Consider the following 22773-nt stretch of genomic DNA (forward strand, 5'->3'; position numbering starts at 1 on the left):
TGGCTTGGTGTAATTTAACCACACAACTGCTCTCTATCCATTTGTTTAAGATCTGAATTAGTTTTAAAAGCAAAGGTTTCTTCTTGGTATGATACCAATTGGTGATTATGCTATTATTTCATTGAGAGAAATTCAGAATATTAAATCCATTGTTTAGTGCTATTTCAAAATGATATTAAAAAGCCAAAACCCATGTATTACCTTTTTTTAATTCAAGAAATTAAAGAAAAAGTATTTCTTCATGAATTTTGTTTAGCTAGTTCTTTTCCAATATACAAAAAAGGTTACAAGCCATTTTGCACTTTCATTTATAATTAGATATGCATTATCCACTTAATACACACTTCAAAATGATCAGGGACTTTACAATTTCTAAATGCATTTTAAGTGTTATTTTTAAAACTTCTTCCCTTGGGTCTTAATTTCTTTTTAAGATATAAATGTACTTTATCATCATATCATCAGGATCATGTATAACTATTTTTGCATTTCTTATATATGAAAGAATTTTAAATACGTTTGGAACTAATCAGTGCCCATGAAGCTTTTAAAATTTATTTCTTAACGTGAGGGTGTTTTTTTTCCTTACTTATAAAGACCCTGCCCAAAACATAGAAACAAAAATATATGTCACCTTCAAATACATAAATCTTAGAAATCCTTCTGTAAGGAGTCAAAGACATTTATCTTATGACTTTTACCTTTTTTGTTGTGCTGTGAACTATGGTTTTTAATTTATGAGAATTGTTTTATTTCCTCTATCAGTAAAATAAATGCATATCTAAAAAACTGTTTCAAGATGGAGATGTAAGAACTTCTGGATCTGCTGTAGGCTGGGTAACCCTGGGCAAGTAACATAGTTGTCCTGCCTTGAACTTCTCCAGTTCAGAATAGCTTACAGGTAGAGAATAAAGACGAACAGCTGGCAGGTATAAAACTCTTTGCATTCCTCTGGAAAAAAATTACAGTGATTGTAAAGGCCTACATGTTTATAGCCCTTTGAAATACATTATTATTGCATTTTAACCTTGCATCATTTAAAGTCAATCCTGTGATGTGGAGAAAGAATTCTTTACCCCATCTGATCAGTTATTTTAAGAATTGAGTTTTGGAAAACCCCAATGTGTACTGTGGTTTTAATAATATTAATAACATCATTAATGTGTCAGACTAACATTTTTAAGGAAAAAGTATGTGGCATTTCAACTACATTTTATAAACAACTTCAACATCCTTAGATCATTCAGAATGGGTTCCATTGCTCTTAGGATAAATAGCGAAATACAAAACTTGACCTATTAATAGATGTACAGCCAAGTTCCTCACTATCCCTCCATAGTTAGCTCACGCCGATCTGTCCATTGCTCTTGCCCTCTACTCTACATATGGTAAGGATTTGGTCCTCATGGTAACTCTAGTTGAAATGGGTAATATTGGCACCCCCATTTTACACATGAAGTAACACTTGTGCACAATGTCATCTTCCGTGTTAAATATGGCACTATGATGAGTTTTGGAGTGTTTCTTTGGTATCTCATAATATCGCTCATTCTCCCATCATTTAAAAATTAAGCTTGGATGGATATAAAGGGCTTCCTATAAGTGCCTCCAAATTATTTTCCAGCCTCAACACAGAAAACCAGTCACTTCTTAAACCCAGCCTTCTGCATTCCAGTAAGCCTGCCTCGTCTGTCTTTTGCTCACCTCCTCACACTTTCTTAAGTACTGGAAGATTGTTCACACATCTGCATATCCTCTTTCTGTCCTTCCAACCTGCATGTTCTCTGCCACCCACTTTCTGTGTCTGGAACACAAAGCCATATTTCAAAGCTCAATGAGAGCCTCATTTCCTTTGGAAACCTTTCCTTGCTCTTTCTCCAATCCAGACAAATTTCACTACTTCTCACTCTGGGCTGCACCCCATTACAGGTGAAGTTCACCTCTCCCACTTTGCTTGATGCTTTTGGGGGGCAGTGCAGTAGGTGGTAAGAGCATGGACTCTTTACTCCAGCTGCCTGGATTGGAATACTGACTCTGCCACTACCGTGTGGGATTTTAGGCAGGTTAGCTCCTTCTTCTATGTCTCAATCTGCTCATCTGAAAGCGGGGATTGTGATACTCTCAGAGGATTATTGTGAGAATCAATTGAGTTAATTTACATGAAGAGTTTGGAACAATGCCTGCCACATAATTTATACTGTGTAAGTGCTAGCGATTTCTTTTCTACTTCTTTTTTAAAAAAATTATACTTAAGGTTTCACCTGTCTGCTCTGTGAAGACAGGAAGTAGCTGTTTCCTACCTACCATTTAATTTTCAGGACCAAGCACAGTGCTTGATGCATATAAATTAGGTGTTCTATGGTTGCTTGGAGGATGAATAAATGAACGGTCAATTAGCAGGTCCCACTCTAGCTGTCTTTCCTTCTGCAGTAGTGGAACACACTTATTTGAAATGGTATCTGTGATTAAATATTAAATAATGCAAGAGAAAAAGGTTGCATTCATGACTACCTTTTATCCTAAATGTTTATCTTTTCATTGGTAGAGTTCTATATTGTAAGAGCTTCCAAGAAATTCAGCTTAGTGATATCATAGGCTTCTTTCAAAACACCTATCTCATCTTCTCAAGGATGACATTTTTAAACAGCAATGACAGATGCGATGTTCTCTCACACAAGTACAGACTAATTCATTAACATACATAGAAAAGGAAGAAGTCTACATGCAACCTTTACCACCAAAATCCTTGAGAAATAAAAGAAACTCAAAGCAGCTAGAAGTGACTTAAAAAGTCAGACTGGTTTTATCATTCAAGAAGGCCAGGGTGGCAAGAGAAGACTTTGGTGACTAGACACCTGCTGAATTTGCTTTAGGGTTGAGTTTGGGTGAGGGAAAGAAAGAGTAACTTAAATTAGAATCTAACTGAGTATTTGGACAGAGTCCTATTCTGAAGAGCTGAAAGGGACTTTTGTAATCAAATAATTCTAAACATACATTTAATAAGTGCTGAGGGGTGAATGGCTTGTCTCGGTCGCCTAGCTGGTTAAAGACAGATTTGATTTAGAAGCATATTTCTTAATAGTTAGTTTTCTTATACACAGGCCACATTTCAGGATGGTTTCATGGTGGGATGATTCATGATGAAGCAGGGTATACAGGCTGTGTCTAAAATAAACTTGGAGTGTGCTTTTGGATTGCTAAACACTGGGATAAAAGTGACAAACAAAAGCCATCAACCCTCTAGAGGTATGTACCTGCAGCATCTCTCCCATGGACATGTTAGGTTCTGAAAGGCTGTTCATGAGTCCATTTGTTCTGAAGGTCAAAGTGACACTATACAATGGACTTCCAACAGCTCGGCAGCAAAGGAGCTGACACATTTTTATTTTGATTCCTAGCTTTGTTCTTATCTATTGAAGTTTGTATGAGGGGGATACAGGACCCATTTTTTTCTATCAATAAGTAGACCAAATATCTCCCATTAAGTGTTTGGTGTCTGTCCTACTTCAGGTTCCTTAGAAGCAGAGCCTGAGGCAGGGATTCAAGTGCATATGATTTATTGAGCATGCATTCTCAGAAGAAAGGCAGGAAGGAGAGCAGGAGAGAGCAAGGGAAGGAGCTAAGCAATAAGGTGTCTCAGCTGTTGTCTAGTTTCAGTCTGATCCCACGGGGAGGTCTAGGGCATGAAATGCAGAAAAGGGGCATCCATTGGCATTAATAGCTGGGAATGGGTATGTCAATTTTTAAAGGGAATTTGGACAGGGCTCCACCAGTACCTCCCACCAGATTTATTGTGAACCTTACCTGCAGATATCATTTATTATATAGATAATAATTGTGCTAACAGCAAATGAAATAAAGAAAAAAGGCCCACAAGATTTGGGTGGGCAGTGTTTGAGAAGGACTCAGCACTCTAACATGAAGCCCATAAGTTTTAGAGTCTGAACTCTTTGTTTTTTTTTTGTTTTTTTTTTTGAATATTCAAGCTCCAACTTGTTCTCTAACAATGTACCTTAAGAAAGCTCCAATCTAGATTAGAACCTCAGGCTTCTAATCTATAAAACGGGAACAACAGCATCTTCCTCCTAGATTTTCGGCCAGTTCAAGAGAGATAATATGTGCCAAAGCACCTAAAAAACTTGAAAACAAGAGGACAAGAAACTGGTCTGAAGAAAGTTTAAAAATGCAAACTAGAAGAGTTTTCTATGAGAAGCTGTAGCAGTTTGAAAGATGTAGATGTTTGTCCCAGTTGAGAAAGGACTTCGCATTCATTATCTCAGTTAATCCATGTCATTGTCCTATAGGGTGGATAGGGCTGTAATTTTCATTCTTTAAATTCCTTAAGAAAGGCTTCATGTTACGAGGTTTTCTAATTTCATGCTGCTAAATACTTGCCAGAGATAGAATTTGAACTCAGATTTGTCTATATTTAAATATCTCAGCATTTCATTTTCATTGTTATCTTACCAAAGGACATTTTTACCAAAATGGACATTGGTGAGAATTTATAAAGGAGGTGGTGAAGAATGAAAACTTAAATGAAGAAGTGTTAAATAGTTCATGTACTTTAGGAACCTTCCGTTTGGTTAGAGACTTGCATTTTGACTCTACTTTTTCTGTTTTCACACTCTAGCAAATTTCTCCCCGGAGATCCTAGGAAACATTGTGGATATGGCACCACTGTAGGTACTGGACAGAAAGGGCAAAATGCTGTGGTTCTTGTTTTTATTTTTTCAAATGTGAGACTTAGAGCCTAAGATCCTTTAAACTTTGCAGAAGAAACCTCAGTTAATGGATACCGGCCATTTTACTTTCTGCATGAATAGTAATAGAAATGCTTTTAAGGATCAACGGTTATACTCCTTCAGCCCAAAAGGAGGAAAATTTTATGAAGAGACAGGAAAGTCAGCAAGGACAGAAAAATTGATTTCTCCTATTTGGCCAAATGAAAGCATACGATTTCTTCTTAATTGAAACTTCTCTCTTTTGGGCAAAGACAAAATGTGTTTTAACTAGGGAAACTTCTAGTTGCAAGTATTTTTAAAAGCAGAACAAAATGTGAGATATAATAATGTAGGAAATTTTACAACATACTTTTGTTAAAAAGTGAGGAACATAGAAGAAAAAATGTATGGTTATATAAAGCAGCGTGCATTAATTTGAGATGGAGATGTTCAGTTGTTTTCAAGAACGGATAGAATCCATAACTCTAGAGAAACTCAAGGGTATAGCAAATAAATACACTGTATGGAGTTTGCCTTACCAGAGAGTCAAATTTATTATTATGGAATCTGATTTAAATCATATATATCTTCTAGGGTTATCTGCTATCCAAGCAGAGAAATAAATAATTATTGTAGCAGAATCATTCAGTCTCTGAAACAATCTTTTTCTGTAACATATTAATAAATTTCTGTATTATTTTGTTCCCTATTAGTTTCCCAAGTGATGGTGTTAGCTGAAATGCAGAAATCAAGTGTTATAATTATCTTTAACCTAAGTGTCAAAGCAGTCACCAGCCTCTATCCATAATCCATTTAGATCCACAATTCTCTACATTCTCCTTTTTATTTCCACAGATACAAATACATTCAGATACAATTAGCAATGTATTTGTGTGTGTATGTGTGTATATATGTACGTATGTGTACGTGTATATATATTTTTATAAAACCAGAAACAAAGCCATCTCAAAATGGTCAACATAGGGGGAACTGTGTGTACACCAAGGGGTCCCTGGTGTAGCATAACCCTTGGAACACAAGACTTGCAATGAGAACCTGATCTAATTATTAATTCATATATCTGCTGGTGACTAAAGTAATTTCACTAGATGAGCTTTGGGCATATATTTATTTATTTTATTTTTATTTTTTAATTTTTTTTTGAGACAGTCTCGCTTTGTTGCCCGGGGTAGAGTGAGTGCCGTGGCGTCAGCCTAGCTCACAGCAACCTCAAACTCCTGGGATTAAACGATCCTACTGCCTCAGCCTCCCGAGTAGCTGGGACTACAGGCATGTGCCACCATGCCCTGCTAATTTTTTCTATATATATATATTTTAGTTGGCCAGATAATTTTCTTTCTATTTTTAGTAGAGACGGGGTCTCGCTCTTGCTCAGGCTGTTCTCGAACTCCTGACCTTGAGCGATCCACCTGCCTTGGCCTCCCAGAGGGCTGGGATTACAGGCATGAGCCACCATGCCCGGCCTGGGCATATTTTTATTAATAAAATTTCAGAAAAATTACTTTTTCAAAGTAACAGACAGCATAGAGATTTCCACGAGCCCTGCAGGTGTAGGTGCTAACTTTTTGGCTCCCTGATAGATCCTCTGGGGCACAGGAGGCAGTGCAAAGGGAGAAATGCAAGCCTTCTACTTTATCCACATCAGCAGATATAATTACTCTCCAACAAGGGTTTTGCTGGATTCAATATGAAACATTTCAGTCCTTGGAAACAGTATATACAAAGGATATTAGAGGCAGTATGTCTATTGTTCATCTGCTAATGTCCCCAAATGTCACCAAGGTAATTACTTGGATGACATTTATGTGATGCAGCTGGACATTGTTACAGTTAATATAAAGCCTGCCTTTGGCAACCACTTTATTTCCACCTACATCAAACTGTGGGTGCATGATCGCTTTTCTTGGGAGAACACCCACCTCCCCCAAATGACATCTCTGGCCCCAATTTTTTCTTCCTGTGCTCTGCACAGTAATAGCCAACGCAAAAGGCAGAAAAATAGTACTTTGTCATATGTCTTTATCTTAATATTTATATCTGGAATTTTTAGAGATGATTCTAAAAATAATTTTTAGAGATGACTCTAAAAATAATTCCTAAAATGGAATAACATTGATTTTTTTTGAAACAATTTCCTATTATCCCCAGGAGTCTAGATTCACAAAATGCACATTGTCAAAACTTTTTACCTCTATAAAATTATATTCATTCTCAAAGATCAGATTGTTGGAAAAGTTCAATTTTAAAATATGTGTATCATAATAATATTATATTCCCAGAGGCATAGAGTATAGATTCCCCCCAAAAAAAACTCACATGCAAACTGGAGCTTCGCCTTCCGACTTAGAATTGTCCCCAGAAGATTGGTGGCCAGGCACTGGTATGTACCAATATCTTGATCTGTGTGGGGGCTACTGATTGCCAAACTGCCTCCATCCAATCTGTAGTGGTAACTCATGGTAAAATCAATATCTGTGCCATTTAGCTTCCACCTTTAAGGGAAAAAAATCAAATTACACTTATAATATACAGAGTCAATTGCTCTTTGTCTTAAACATCATGCACTTTTAGTTCCTGCAAGTATTAAAAAAAAAAAAGACACGGTTACATGTAGAGATAATCCCACCAGTTTTACCAACAATAACTGTCTTGATGAGTTCAGTGATGCCAATGTTTAGATTATTTGAAAGTCCTCCTCTTTACATGTTGCAAATATTCACACAAATGTATAGAAAGAGACAAAAGAACTCTTGAAATGAGAAATAAAAATTAGACATTCAGTCAGTAATACCTGCCATCCTATCCCTTTAGCACATTTTCAAATAACACATACTGTACCTGAACACCCACAACTGATACTTCAGAATTGAATGCCACAAGTGATTTAAAGACAGAAATCCAAGAAGGGTATATCACAAATGGCACAAAGAATGGCAACAAAAATTTTACAATGCCAATTCGAGGCTGAAAACAAAACGATAATAATAACCTGACTGCTTTAGAACATGATTGTCTCTGTTAGTCTGTTACTTGGAAAATTAATCATGTTGAAAATATTTCAACAGTACTTGGAAATGCCAAACTAAAATTATACTTCAGCAAAACAAATGCTGTTTGAAAGGTTTTTATTTTAGGAAGCAAAAGTCTTTTGGCTTAGCTATTAGTCAACAATCTTTTAGTACGTGAATTAACTAGCTGAAGGGCCTTAGAGTTATATTTATTTTCAGAGAATCGTAAGTAGTTTTAGAAGTTTTATTTGGATATTTTAAGACAAATACATACCCAGTAATCATCTCTAACAAACCCACTTCCTTTGCCTTTTACCTCCCAACTCAAAGTCTCTAAACATTTTGAAGTAGGAATCTCGCATATTTAATGAGATACATCCCTAGGTCACAAGTTGTGCATAGTCATATGAACCATTTAGGAAAACAGACATTGAAAAATACTGAATATTCCAATGAAGGATTTATAAGGGGAAAAAGAGAAAAAAATATTGAATAATGACAACCAGTTGTAGGCATGGAGATATATCTTTTCTCACCCATTGCTAGGTTCATGGCCAAGGCCTCTATAACAAAAGGCAGGTTAATAAGAGAAAAACACACAAATTTATTTAATATAAGTTTTACATGATATGAGGGTCTTCAGAATCAAAGATCCAAAGAAACAGGGAAACCTGTGGATTTTTATGCTGGTTTTGATGAAGAACAGATAGTCATGTAGAAGTATGATTGGACAAAGGTGGTATGATCTAATGGTAATAAATTGGGGGAAACTTATCAAAGCTTGCTCATTCAGATTCTTCTTGGTGTCTTTGTGTCTTCCAGGGGGATAAGGATGTTCCTTTCCTCTGGGTATAGGAAGAGAACCTCTGGAATGAATTGTTTATGACCTGCTTCAGGGAAGAAGAACAAGGGGAAGGTGAGAGTGACCTTCCTAATTGGCATTTTCTCAAATGCCAAAGTACCATATTTTGGGGTGGAGTGTCCTGAACCTCTTAGAAAAACAAGTAAATGGCCTCTTCCTATGGAATACAGCCAATTTCCAAACCATGTATTTTAGGGTCTATGCCAGCTTTGCCAAGATTCTCCCCTTCATACTTAATTCATATTAAAAATATGTTGGAGGGGGTGGCTGATTGTAAGAAATGAATGACATGTTACAGAATTAATTCAAATGTCATTGATTTTTTTAGGAGCATCCTCAAATATCCCATGGGGAGAGTCTGACAAATGCCTACCAAAGTAGAAAAGAATATATAGACTTAGGTAGTCCTCTAACTGCTTAAAGATGTGAAGTGATAGATCAAATGTCAAATCAATCAGAGGTTTTGAACTAACTCTGTTACTTTTAAATTATTTAGTCATTTCCTGTGCACCTCAGCTTCTTTTTAATGAAAGGAAGTTGAAAGATAGAAGTCAAAGAGTACATTTCATTTGCCTGGATTTTCTGCCATTTTTTTTCCCTAAAGGAATTTGTATAGACTGTTTCTTATTTTCAATATTAGGGTGAGAGAAAGGAAAAAAAAAAAAACAAACTTTTCTTTCTTCAGGCCAGTCTCAAGATGCCAGTATTTTCCTTGCCAGGACTGTGATACTCTCTTTCATAATTTGCTTACAGGGCACGATCTTTGGACCTCCATGTTCCCTATCATTTTCAAAGCAAAGGATATACCATACTTAGTTTGCCAGCTCTCTTTAATTTTGGAATCAATCACTGAAATAACTGCTGTCATCATTACATGCTCCTAATTAAGCTCAGTAATTGTTTTTCAACACAAATTCAAAGTTGTTGGCTTAGCTGCAGCAAATGAATTTTTCACAGTATCCCCATAATCATGCTGATCACTATGGTACAATGATTATTAAACTGCGCATATAGATCAGGGGTTCAACTCCTGGTGTGGGCTCTGTCCTAATTAATATGTTTAAATCAATGGAGAAACAGTATTAATGAATTCAAATGATTGCCATGCACATGTTACTGATAGCATTGCATACTCCGGAATTTTTTCCTATGATGCAAACTAAGAATTATGTTTTAAATGATCATTTTAAGCATCATCTGAATTAATATGATATTAGTTCCAGAAAATATAATGGATATGAACTAAAATCTTGACCTTTTGATGGGGGACATCCTTCACTATTAAGTAGTTCAGCCCTGTGTCTAGAATATAATGGCTGGGGACTGTGTGTGTTTGCTGTTTTTTCATAATGTGCGTGCATGTGTGTGTGTGTGTGTGCATGTTGGTAAGTTTTTTCAAAACTGGGCCTTGCTTTACAAGAACATGGTGTGCTTGATGAAAGTATCTATTTCTCTTTTTTAGAAAGTTTTATTTTATTTTTAATTGACAAATAATGATTGTACATATTTGTAGGGAATAATAATATAATGTTTCCATAGATGTGTACATTTTGTAATGATCAAATCAGGATATTTAGCATAGTCATCATCTCAAACATTTATCATTTCTTTGTGGTGAGAATATTCAAAATCTTCTATTCTAGCTATTTTAAAATACACAATACATTATTATTAACTATAGTCCCTTTGCCTCGCAATAGAACAACAGAACTTACTCCTCCTGCTTAACTGTAACTATGTCTTTTGACCAAAGTCCCACTTTCCCTTTCTGCCCCTCCCCCAGCCTCTGGTAACCGCTATTCAGCTTTCTATCTCTATGAGTTCAAATTTTTGGATTCCACCTATAAGTGAGGTCATATGGTATTTGTCTCTCTGTACCTGGCTTATTTCTGAGCCCATCCCCAGACTTCTCCAGGGAACCAACAAAAACTAAATTTTAAGTCTCTCCGGCTGATTGTAATATACACCGAATTTGAGACCATTGCACCTGTGGGAAGAGTCCTAGTCCTACCTTTGACATTCCTTTGCTGTATGTCCTTGGACAAATCATCTGATTTCTCCCGAAGTCATTTCCATCAATTATAAAATTTGTACAATCACATATATTTTGCTTTATCTCATGGGGTTGTTAAGACGATTGAGTGGGGAAATGAACACAAAAGATAGAAGGGCAGAAGGACTACTATTATGATTTTTCCTCAGAGGCCTAGAGCTTCTCCAGACTTAAGGTTGTCTTCATGACTAGAGCAGAGTAGACTGAATTACAGAAAGGAGTCTCCTCTGGTGATCAGGTAGAGACGAGATGTGTCAGAAATCCTCTATGGTATTCAAAGTGCTTTTCTGATAGTGAGTATATCCTATATAGAAATAATTTATGAATTTATGTGTGTGTTACTTCATTTTCCCAAATAAAATATATATTCTGGGATGGAACTAAGTTCATTGCTATCTGATTTTCCTAGACTTTCTAGGTATGAGCAATCCTTGCCAAGCACCATGTTTGGGTAACCCATTTCTTTTCCCTTCGCAAGTCTTCCGGGCTGGACTTTACATTCTCATGTGTTGCCTAGTCTTTGAAAAAATAAAGGGTAATGCTTTCCATGGGAAAGCTTTTGTCTAGACTTGCCTCATTTCTGTGTCTTCTTGCTGTCACTGAACTCCTGTTTGGGATGGTGTTTATTTCACGGGAAGTGACTTTAGCTAAGGTGCTTTTAGGCTGCTTCCAAAGTTCTGCTTTTAATATTGCTTACTTTTCTCTATGAGATTTCATTTGCTATATGGAATTCACTAAAAGAAAGAAAACAGATCTTAAAATCAAGCACGCCCTCATTTTATGATTAAGGAAGCTCATACCAGGAGAGAGAAATGATTATTCCAAGGAATGACAGAGCTGTGACTAGTAATGATAACTCTTGGTTCTAAGACAAGGTTCTTTGCATTGCTTCACACTGTGCCCAGATAACCTCAAATAATGTTAGCAGCTGTGAATCCTGAAGATTTTCCCTCTAGGACACACACACACACACACATGCACACACACACACACACACACACACACACACAATTTAAAGTGCATATGGCCATTAGGTTTTTTTTTTTAAAATAAAATTTAAGTTAGAAAGGGTCATATTGAAACTAAAATTTCCCATTTCATTGCTAATGCACATTATCTGAAATATCTCTGCCCTTTGCTTTATTATCAATAAAATTGTGTCTGAGTTTGACATTTAAACATTAAAAACTTAATTCTTTTCTCACTCTCTTCCCAAAGCCTCTTGCCTATGAGTATTTTGTAATGTAATATCAGAGATGAGCTAAACCAGCTTATGGGGGTTGGAAAGAAGAAGCTAAATTACTCGTCTTTAGCCCCCTAGATTACAAGTATCTTAGAAACACAAGCCATTTAATAACATTAGAAATTATAGTCTTCATTCTGTGTATTTCTTCACAGATACAACCGATTAGCAAATTGTCTTGAGAACCATTATTTTGTGTCTTCATACTTGTTAAAAACCAATAGATAGATTTTTATATAAGTACATGATTTATTTTTATGTCACTTATATTTAACAAACTTTTAAAAAATTTTTATAGGGATTCATATAATCTTTCTCTTCTCTAACAAACCCTACCAGTCCTAATGATCAGTCAAATTAGCTCTCAAAAATAAAATAACAGCTTTAAGTATAAGTGATCCTGATAAATGTGTTAATCAGATTTTTATATATTTAGCCATATGTTACATTAAATAAGACAGCTCATCACTTAAGGAAAACTAACAAACCAACAAACCCTGAATGGAGTGAACCAATTTGTAAAGTGAATGATCTTCCTCTAACAGATGAGTTGAATTGGTTTGGATAATCTAAAAACAGGGGAGCTGTAGTAAGTGTAATGAGAAGCCCTACATATTCAGCTCTTTTGTTGTAAGTAGAAAGAAGATGCTTAAGTTAGTTCAACAAAATACAGAATAAAGCAGAGTTGTCTTTAGCTTTGTGTATTTTAGTCATTTACCTAATTAATCTAGATAACTTTAAGATCAAAGTAATTATTCACATAAATACGGTATTTTTACTGCAAAATAAAATTAAGCAAAACCAGCTTATTTTTCCAAAATGGACTGAAATTGCTACTTTGTGTGTGTGTCATTTTGACTTTACATCTAAAAATTAAGACTTTTAAAAAATTATTTTAAAACTCAAAGCTTCAAAAGTTATTTTAATATTTATTTTGTCTTTTCCTGTATTCATACTGCATATGCAATTTTTACCAACAAATTATCCTTATTATTTACCCATGTATAATTTTTACATGCATATATTTTTGAATTTGTGAATTCTACCCACAATATGGATCAAATTCTGCCTTTACCGCCAATTTGTAAATCAGACCAAAACAGTACTGATTCTTCCTCCCTATTATTCCACAGAAAATATGTGAGAAACAAAAACAGTTTTTTTCCTATTTACCCAGAATAAAAATTCTCTTTCTGCCTTAGAGGGTACATAGCTGTAATCAACATATTTTTCTAACCCCAATATTGCACTGCATGGCACCAATTTCAAGACTAGATGTTCTAGGCAAACCTTATCAATAACACACGAGACATAATCATGGTTACCTGGAGGTGGTGGTGGTGATGGGGTACATTGCCTGAAAAGTAGCATTAGAGAACACCTTGGGTACGAGAAATGTCTATATCTTTACCTGAATGATGGGCACATAGCTGTATACCTATGGAAAAACTCCTTGAGCTGTACACTTCAAATTAGGGCACTTTTTAAGACTTTATCGTGTGGATGTTTTAGTTCAATGAAAAATAACGAAACAGTGCAGCTCCCAGAGGTAGGATTTTACCTATAATGGGGTGAAGGGTAACCACTAGCAGCACAATTCAAGATGATTTCAGATTTTGATAAATCCAAAGGAAAAATGACATCTTCTGGCTCCTGAGTAAAAATAGGGCGGCTGAAAAGTCCATCACCTGGAAAAAGAAAAGAATAACGTCACTGAATGAATAACCACAAAAACAACTGAACCTTGCTATCAATGCAAGTCTATATTAAATATCAAGTGGATACACATTTTTTAAACAACTTGTATTTTGAAATAATCTCAAAATTACAGAAAATGTTGCAAAAATGGTCCAAAGAATTTTTTTTTTCTGAACCACGTAGGGTAATTCTGCAAACTAATACCCAATCACCCCAAATAAATTAATTTCTATTTCCTACAACTATAGAGCATCCTTCTATATAACCATAATACAACCAACAGTATTAAGAAATTAACATTGATTCAGTACTAGCATCTAATCCTCAGGCCTTATTTCACCATTTTTCCCAATAAAATCCTTTATATCAAAGGGATCCAGTTGAGAATCACAAGTTTCACTTAATTGTTACATCTTTTTGGTCTCCTTCAATCTGGAACAGTTTCCCAGTCTTTCCTTGATTTCCCTGACTCTGACATCTTTGAAAATTACAAAGCAGTTATTTGGAAAAGTTTCATTTAATTTGGGCTCGTCTGAGCAGTCAGGTACCAAGGGCAGGGCATGGGTTCTTTCCTGTAGGGGTAGGAGTTGCACGCTGAAAATGAAAGCCATAGGAAGGTAGAAAAATATTGATAAAACCAGTGAATTGGTTTTTAAAAAAATTATCATTATGAAGAAGGCTCCTCCCAGCCAGCGAATACACAGATCCCATTGTCTTGCCCTCTGTCCCCCTTCCCCTCCTCTTAGAAGAGAGAACAAATCACTGTTTCATTATGATTAGATTCAGGCATACGAAGTTCTTTATATTGCATCCTATCAGGTGGCTGCTCAAGACTATCTGCCCTTTACTGCTGAAGTTAAATGATCATTTGATTAAGGTGGTGCCTGCCAGACTTCTACACTATAAAGTCATTCTTTTTTGTTTCGTTTTTCTTTGTAATTAGTATTTTGTGGTTTGAGACATTAGACAATACAAATATACCATTGCTCAAACATTTAAAAATTTTAGTCATATATTTCTTTTTTCTTTTTTTTTTTTTAGTCATATATTTCTAACGGTATGGTCTACTTTATTTAACATGCGAATTCAAGGGTTCTTATTTTATTAAATGAATTATATAATCCATTACTATTTATTTTGGTGCTCACATCATCACTGATTTGGTCAGCAGGAGCCCTTTCAAACTAACTTGTTTGCCCTTTGGCATGTCCTTGCCATTCTTTGAACTCTTCCTTACTTTCTGGTATAAGTATCTTGTATTTCCAGGAGCATCTTGTATTTCTCCTGCCCCAGCCATAGAAGTGGTCATTTTTTTTTCTTTTATTAGAGAATGGTGTTTAGAAACCATGATCTGGATTTTTTTATTGAGCTGCTGTTGCTCTGAGTCCCTCTCTGTGGATGTGTATTGGTGCGTGTGTGTGTGTGTGTGTGTGTGTGTGTGTGTGTGTGTGTGTATCTAAAGTGATGCATAACGGTTGAGTTGTCCTCTGTCCGTATTTGTCACTCCCTGTTCAGACAGCAAGTACCCTGGCTCCGATTATCTCCAGGGTATGTATGCATTTGTTCAATCCCCTCTTATGTAACTCATCTCCAATTACTGCCACCACCCTCTGCACCCTGCACAGGTTCTGACACCCATTCCCACTTTCACCCACATACCGACACGGATAACTTTTCTACATCGCCCAGGATCTAGCGCCTCACACTGCAACAATCCCCTCCCCTCGGAGACTCTGTCCGCCCTGTGCTTGCCTCCAACACCAGGCTGCGGGCTTCTAGCTTGACCCCCCTGCCCTGAAAATAGAACCTTCCTCCCTCTTCCCAGGCTCTGATGCCCTGCGCCAGGCCACCGTCTGTGGCCATGTCCTTCTCACCTTGCTTGGGCTCTGCGCCCACTCCCGGCCACCACTGCCCTTCCCTTGCCTTGCCGACCTCACTCGCCTCCCTCCAGGGCATCTGGACTGAATTATTGTGAAAGGAAAGGAAGCGGAAGAGGAGGAGCTCAGTACTCATGTATAAGGTGAAATTCTGTGTTTGTTTTTATGTGCAATGTACAACATAAAGCATAAACCTGATCATATTAGGCCTTAATTTGAAGTCCATCCATAACTCTAATAACTGTACTTAAGCGACCTATGACAGTGTAGTCATTTCCTCTGATATCACCCATGGCACCAGAGAATCTCAAAGGTGGAAGATCTTTTGCAGGCCGTTCAGCTCAGACTTCTTGGTTTGGAAAGACAATAGAGAGAGTGATTAAGAGCATGTGCTTTGGAATCAAATGGGCCTCAGTGGCTTTGAGCAATCCTCTGGGTCCTTGTCAGTAAAACAGATTTAATATGCACATCATATGATTGTTTTGAGATGTAATGGTATATTTCTAATGAAGTGTGTTACGTTGTGCCTACTAACAAGTAACTATATAGTCATCGAATTGTAACAGCCATCATCATCATCATCATCATCATCATCACCATCCTTATTATTACAAAGAAGAAAATTGAAACCCAGAAAGTTGAAAAATTTTTTTTTCCAAATTCACCATCTGTTTTAACAGAGAGTAAGAAATTAAACTTAGGTTTCTTGATTCCCACTCCATTGATTTTACCATCCACTCTGATCTGTTTCTATCCCATTAGTTTTCTAAAACATTTGCACCCAGGTAGAATAAATTATTTTATTAACTTCATCTTAAATTATAATTTCAGTACATTGCATTATTGGCCCAAAAGTACAGACAGACAGAACTTTTAATTCCAGCCTTAGTCAGTAACTAACTCTGTAATGCTGGACAAGCTACTTAACCACTCTGGTTCTCTGGTTTCTCAGATGCTAAATGGCAATACCACAGCTTATATCTTAGTGTTGCTGTAAAGGCTCATGGAGAAAGAGTGGATTGAAGATGCATTACAGGCTTTTCTTACCTAGTGAAATGTGCAAGACATTATAAATACAAACAAGTAAACAAACAGATAGTAACAACATCTGAGCAAGAAAAGAGGGTCTATCTCAATGCCATTGACTTAAAAATAATCAAAATAAAGAAAGAAAAAATAAAAACAACTGTTAAGTAAGAAGAGTCTTGCCAGGCTCAGGGAAGTAAAAGAGTTCTGGACTTTCTAATTTTGGTGAAAGATTGGTGAAATGACATTCTGAGACGCTCATTACAACCTCCGCATGGAAATAAGCAAATTTGTATATACGTGGATGGACTATATTTATCTTTCCTTCTTCTTACTGAAGAGTAGAGAAAGGGGCTTTTGGAGAGAAAAAGGTGAAATTGGGAAATATAAAGAGTAAAGCTGATTTTCTTTTGCACACTAATAGCTTCATGCCTATTCACTCACTTGGTAAAACCTGAGAAGCTCATTAAAAAAGTGACATATCTCCCAATGAGATACAGCTGTCATTCCTCCACCAGTAATCTTGCTACAATCCATTAAAAAAATCTTAGAATAGAAAAAAAGCCCCCAAGTGTTCTAAGAAAGGCTGAACTTCCTTCAATCCTACCAGTATGTAATGCTGCAAAATGTAGATACTCATGATATATCTGGTCTCCAAACTGGAGCTAAGAAGGAGAAAACAAACAAGTCCCAAATCTGATAAAAAGAAAGTTAAGAAACATCTCTCTCTATTAAGTAAAAAGTGAATTTTACATACACAGTTTCTCAAGCATGAACAATATGAAAAGAAATGGAATAGCCTCTATGCAAATATATTGCAACAATAAAAGAGAAAAATATGGCATGTCAAAGATAGACAAAATACCCAATCAAGAAGAAAATATAACTCCAGGAAACCTAGGCAGTTTCTCAAAATTGTTTCTTGCAGTAGAATAAGAATATGGATTTTAAAAAATAACATGATAATGGCAAGATTTAAAAAATGCACAAAAAATAGAATCGGCAAAATTTGGAGACTGCAAATGTAAAGATACAAATTGCAATCAAAATGGCATCATTTAAAAGCTAATAAATCAATTAGAAGAGTCAAGCAATAAAACAGACACCCACTGAAAGCCAAATTACTGATATAAAGATTTGAGATGATTATAATTATCTCATGTAATTTGGAAAAGCACAGATAATAAAGCAATTGTGGGAAAGGAAATGAATAAGAAAGATAGATAAAGATGATCAACATAAAGACCCTTGATGTCACTGAATTAGAGAATCAAACAAATGTATCAGAAGATCTCATCAATTCCTGTAAATTGAAGGAATACTCTGCATTCCAGGAACATTTGACAGAGAGAGCACTCAGCACTAATGTGTGCTCTGGTTAAGTGACTGGTCTTCAAAGTTAAAGAAAACCTTGTAAGATCAGGCTGAAATAGCAAATCATCTAACAGAGTGAAAGAATAAAATCATATTAATCTCTGATTGTAAACAGTAGCATCCTATACCAGAAGATAATGAAGAAAAATCTACTACTATTCTGAATGAAAAGAGTGACATGAGTATTATCACTTAGGATGCCTTTCAAGTATAATGGCATCTGACAGACATTCTTGTACAAAAAAAAGAAGGTAACATGAAAAAATTAATATAAAAAATAACATGAATGACTATTCTTAAAGAGATCACTTAACAATGAAATCTATTTAGTTAAAAATGAACCAGTGACTGGGCACCATGGCTCACACCTGTAATCCTAGCACTCTGGGAGGCTGAGGGAGAGGATCGCTTGAGCTCAGGAGTTGGAGACCAGCCTGACTGAGCAAGAGCGAAATCCTGTCTCTACTAAAAACAAAAAAAATTAGCTAGGTGTGGTGGTACAGGCCTGTAGTCCCAGTTACTTGGGAGGGCCATGCAGGAAGATTATTTGAGCCCAGGAGTTTGAGGTTGCAGTGAGCTATGATCTCACCACTACACTCTACCCAGGGAACAGAGTGAGACTTTGTCTCAAAAAATAAATAAATAAATAAATAAATACATAAAACCCCAGCATACAGATCTCAAGAATGAGGGAGGAATGAGAGTGCACACTGAATACATTCAAACATAAAACTCATACTTAAGAACCGTGTTAGTTATAGTTATAGAACAGAATATGAATATTACAATCTTGGATAATGTAAACATAATAATATAAACAGAAAAATGAGGGAGGAAATATAGCTAGATAGATATAAGTGCTAATATCGTCTTTCATAGCAAAAAGATTATATATACATATATGTGTATATAAAACATATATACATATACTATTATTGTATTTAAAACATAAACACTCCGACCTCTTGTAGTATTCATTGCACCTTTAACCTCAGAGGAATCATTTAGAAAATATATGTATGAATCTTTGTTATTTCAAATTATATATTAGAAGTTCAAATTTTTCTTCATTTTTATTTTGTTTTATTGTTACTTTTGTTAAGCTAAAATAAAATTTAATCTTGATGTTAAAAGTAGTGACTATGGGCCGGGCGTGGTGGCTCACGCCTGTAATCCTAGCACTCTGGGAGGCCGAGGTGGGAGGATCCCTCAAGGTCAGGAGTTCAAGACCAGCCTGAGCATGAGCGAGACCCCGTCTCTACTAAAAACAGAAACAAATTAGCTGGCCAACTAAAATATATGTAGAAAAAATTAGCCGGGCATGGTGGCGCATGCCTGTAGTCCCAGCTACTTGGGAGGGGATTACTTAAGCCCAGGAGTTTGAGGTTGCTGTGAGCTAGGCTGACACCACGGCACTCACTCTAGCCAGGGCAACAAAGTGACTGTCTCAAAAAAAAAAAAAAAAAAAAAGTAGTGATTATGGTATGATCTCATTTTTATATAAATATTTTTCTATGCTTTTATCTATGTAGACATTCATACAGTATACTTTGTGTGTGTATGCATAAAAAGATGGCTGCAATATTAAGAATTTTTGGTTTTGGGGGAAGTTTTTTTTGGAATAAGTGTTTTCATTTTCTTTGTATAATTTTTCATAGTTTTAATGATTGAAATAAACATGTATTACATTAAAGAGACAACTTACATTTTCTTTAATGAAGAAAAGAGATTAGAAGCAAATATGTTGATATGGTAATCTAATTATTGATGGTGGCAGTATGAATGGCTTTTTTACTCTTTTTTTTGATAGATCTCTATAACTTTAAAATTCCCAACCCCTCATACAACCAGCCTCACACACGCAGAAAAGAAAACTTGGCTGAAATAATGCACATTAAGCAACATGCATAATGCCAGGTACAAGATAAGCATACAACATATGCTAACTTAGTTACTTTCTTCTACTTTCACCCAGAGAAAAGTCTTGTTCAAATTTCATATAATCCAAATTTGGGGTATAACATGGCTTAATAATATCTTATATTTATGGAAGGGATTTGTGATTTATACATACACAAATTACCAAATTAAAGCCCCATGACACCTTTTGTGAAATGCATATTTCTATTCCCATTTGATAGATGAGGAACTTAACACAAAAGTTGTTTCCTAACAAATTGTGGTTCATTTTAAAAGACATAAATTCTTGTCTTGGCGAATTATCATCAATCAGTTGATTTTTTTTTCATTTATATTTTGTTTTTTATCAACTTTTTAAGAGCTTGAATGCATACAACTTGATAAGTGAAAAGTCTGTTTTTTCAACTAGTTGTTTGATGTCATTTGGCAAACTTAGTTTTTTCATACAGTAATGAAATTAAGTAATAGCAGGATTTGTTGCTTTGCATTATCAGAAAGCAAAGACAAAATTGGTTTTCTGTACATGAACAGCTGAAAACATATGACAATATGATATCAAAACCAGAAATCAAGGTAAATTTCAAGGACTTTTGCTTTAAGAACGTATTTGAGGATACAAAGGGTATTAGTGTTTTGAGCTACTGTAACAGTAAGTAATTAAATAATTGTGTTGAAGACATTACTGTACAATCACTATAATCACAATGCTACTGTGTAGAAATTGTTTTATTTGGCAATAAGCAAGAACTGTGCAATAGGTGAACACTGAAACATAAATGCTTTTAAGTGATAATTAAATCATATAGTCATACAATCATAAAATTACACAATGTTATTGAAAACAGAGTTCTGCTTTCTTCCTTCATTATTTCTATAGAATTAAAAACAATTAATCCTATGATCTGACTGCAATATTGGATCAAACCTACCACTGTCTAAAGTTTATTGTCATTCCCTGAATACTGAAAACTTTTGATTCCATCTAAGGCAGTCACGTTCCGGCATTTCTGACCAGCCCATGAACCACTTCATGGAGAAGTAGCTCTTAACCCATAGGAGTGGACGCTTAAAGGTATATTTGATTGATTTATTCTGTTCCAGCCATGGCTGACTGGACCAAAAGTGAACATTTTCCTGCTGGGCTGCTGTGTTTCTCTCTGTTGGGAATTTGGAGATAATATTGAGATGCTAGTTTCTCTGCTGGTTGCTTGAGGCAGAGACTAGCATCTCTTAATATTCTTTCCAGATATTTATGAGGCAGTTTATAAATATTAGAACATCCATCTACCATAAAACTCATGAAGAGGTATAGGATGCTAGTCTGTACAAAGACAGACACTGAGATAAACAAAAGAGAGAGAGAGAGAGAGAGAGAGAGAGAGGGAGAGAGAGGCACCACACCAGAATGATGGACAGAAAGAATAATTGAGAGAAAAGGGGCTTTATTCCCTCAGCTTTTTGATCCTTGGTTCCAGCATGTAGTGAGACCTGCCTCTGGGTTACATGAGCCGCCAACTGTATAGTTTCTGTTTCTTGCAACTAAAACGGCCTTGAGAAAGACAGCTTCATATAAACCACAGTGAGAGACCAGTGTTCTGCTGCCTTTCTTCTCTCCATAACTACAAACATGTAGACAACCTGGGCAGGTGACCATCTACTTTTACAGGAAGTCAAACTCAAGTACTGTAGAAGGCCCATATCTAAAAGAATACAGAACTCAAAGTCATTACTATCCATGGTTCTACTTGAATCTCATCATTGGAGCCTGGAGCAAATTTCAGGTTTCACAGAGCAATAAGAGTAGAGATCTCCAAGATCATACCCATATATAAAGTACCAACGGTCTTTCCATGTTACAATCTTGTCCTTTGCAATCTATTTCCCCACCTAGGCTTCTGGAGCTCCCTGAATATCCCTTGCTGCAGAAATCTAATTTGCACAGATGTTTGAGGGTCTCCCCTCTGCCATGAGTTGGGGCTATGGGCACTGCATGTTGGTTGAGCAGCTGGTCAAAGGGGAAGGCTGGGGGCCAGTGGGGCAGTAAGTGGACCATATTGTACCAGTGGTGGGGTGAGGCACCCAGGGCTTCTGAGGGTCATTCAGAAGGTATTCCCATGCTGAAGGGAGAGTGACATTAAAGAGCAAATAAAAAACACCACAACAGGTCAAGGGAGACACCATAAAAGTAAGGAAAAGTTTTGTATTTTCGTTCCTTGAATGGCAATTTTTTCTTGCTTTTTGTACAAGGGGCCTCACATTTTCATCATGCACTGGCCTCTGCAAATTATGTTGCTGATCTTGACTAAAGCTTACAGAAATTAAATGATTTGCTCAAGATCACACCCCTAGTAATATTCTGGAGCTCATACTCAAATCCAGGTTTGACTCCAAGTCAAAGGTTGCACAAATTATAACATATCCACTTGAATTGTATATACTTTCAGGACTAAAAATGCTCTACTACTCTTCCTGGCTTTATTTTTCTTCTATTACTAAGCCTCTGCCCTAGTTTTCCAAACTCAAGTTCTTTAAGTTATAGAACTTAATTTAGATTAAGCTCAATTACGTCTTTCTTAGAATGCAGGTTCTATAGAGAAGAGCTTTTCCTCCCTTTCTCCTTCCCTCCCTTCCTTTCTTCTCCTTTTTCCTCTTCCTCTTCTCTCTCTCTCGTAGCAATTTCCCTTTGTCTTTCAGGCAAGAAGCAACATTTTAAAGTAGAAAAGATTCTCAGAGAAATTTCTACCTAATTTACAATAAAAAGGAAAAGTAAATTCAGGGAGGTCAAGTGTCCTGTTTAAGAACTAGACACAGACCTGAGTCTTAAATCCAAAGAATAAATTCTGAACCGGAAGTCCTACAATTGGTTGATGTTTACCTTGTGAAGGGTTTTATGCAGGAAAGACACATTAGGCTTATTTTGTAGAAGAAAAAATAAGTAAACTTCATCAGCTATGTTCAAGAATAAAG

The 22773-nt window shown here is 36.0% G+C and overlaps 1 protein-coding gene across 2 annotated transcripts in view; it reads right to left on the reverse strand.

Annotated features, from left to right (window-relative positions):
* The window catches only part of CNTN6 (contactin 6), a 278170-nt gene that overhangs the window by 139851 nt on the left and 115546 nt on the right, over positions 1–22773 (reverse strand). For both annotated transcript variants that reach the window (XM_045530967.1, XM_045530968.1), the window contains exons 3-4: positions 13473–13599; positions 7062–7237 (exon numbers count right to left, since the gene is read on the reverse strand). In XM_045530967.1, the coding sequence (XP_045386923.1) occupies positions 7062–7237; positions 13473–13599 (303 nt within the window). The remainder of the gene's footprint in view (positions 1–7061; positions 7238–13472; positions 13600–22773) is intronic.

The sequence above is a fragment of the Lemur catta genome, chromosome 18 (assembly GCF_020740605.2).
Source record: "Lemur catta isolate mLemCat1 chromosome 18, mLemCat1.pri, whole genome shotgun sequence".
Taxonomy (NCBI): domain Eukaryota; kingdom Metazoa; phylum Chordata; class Mammalia; order Primates; family Lemuridae; genus Lemur; species Lemur catta.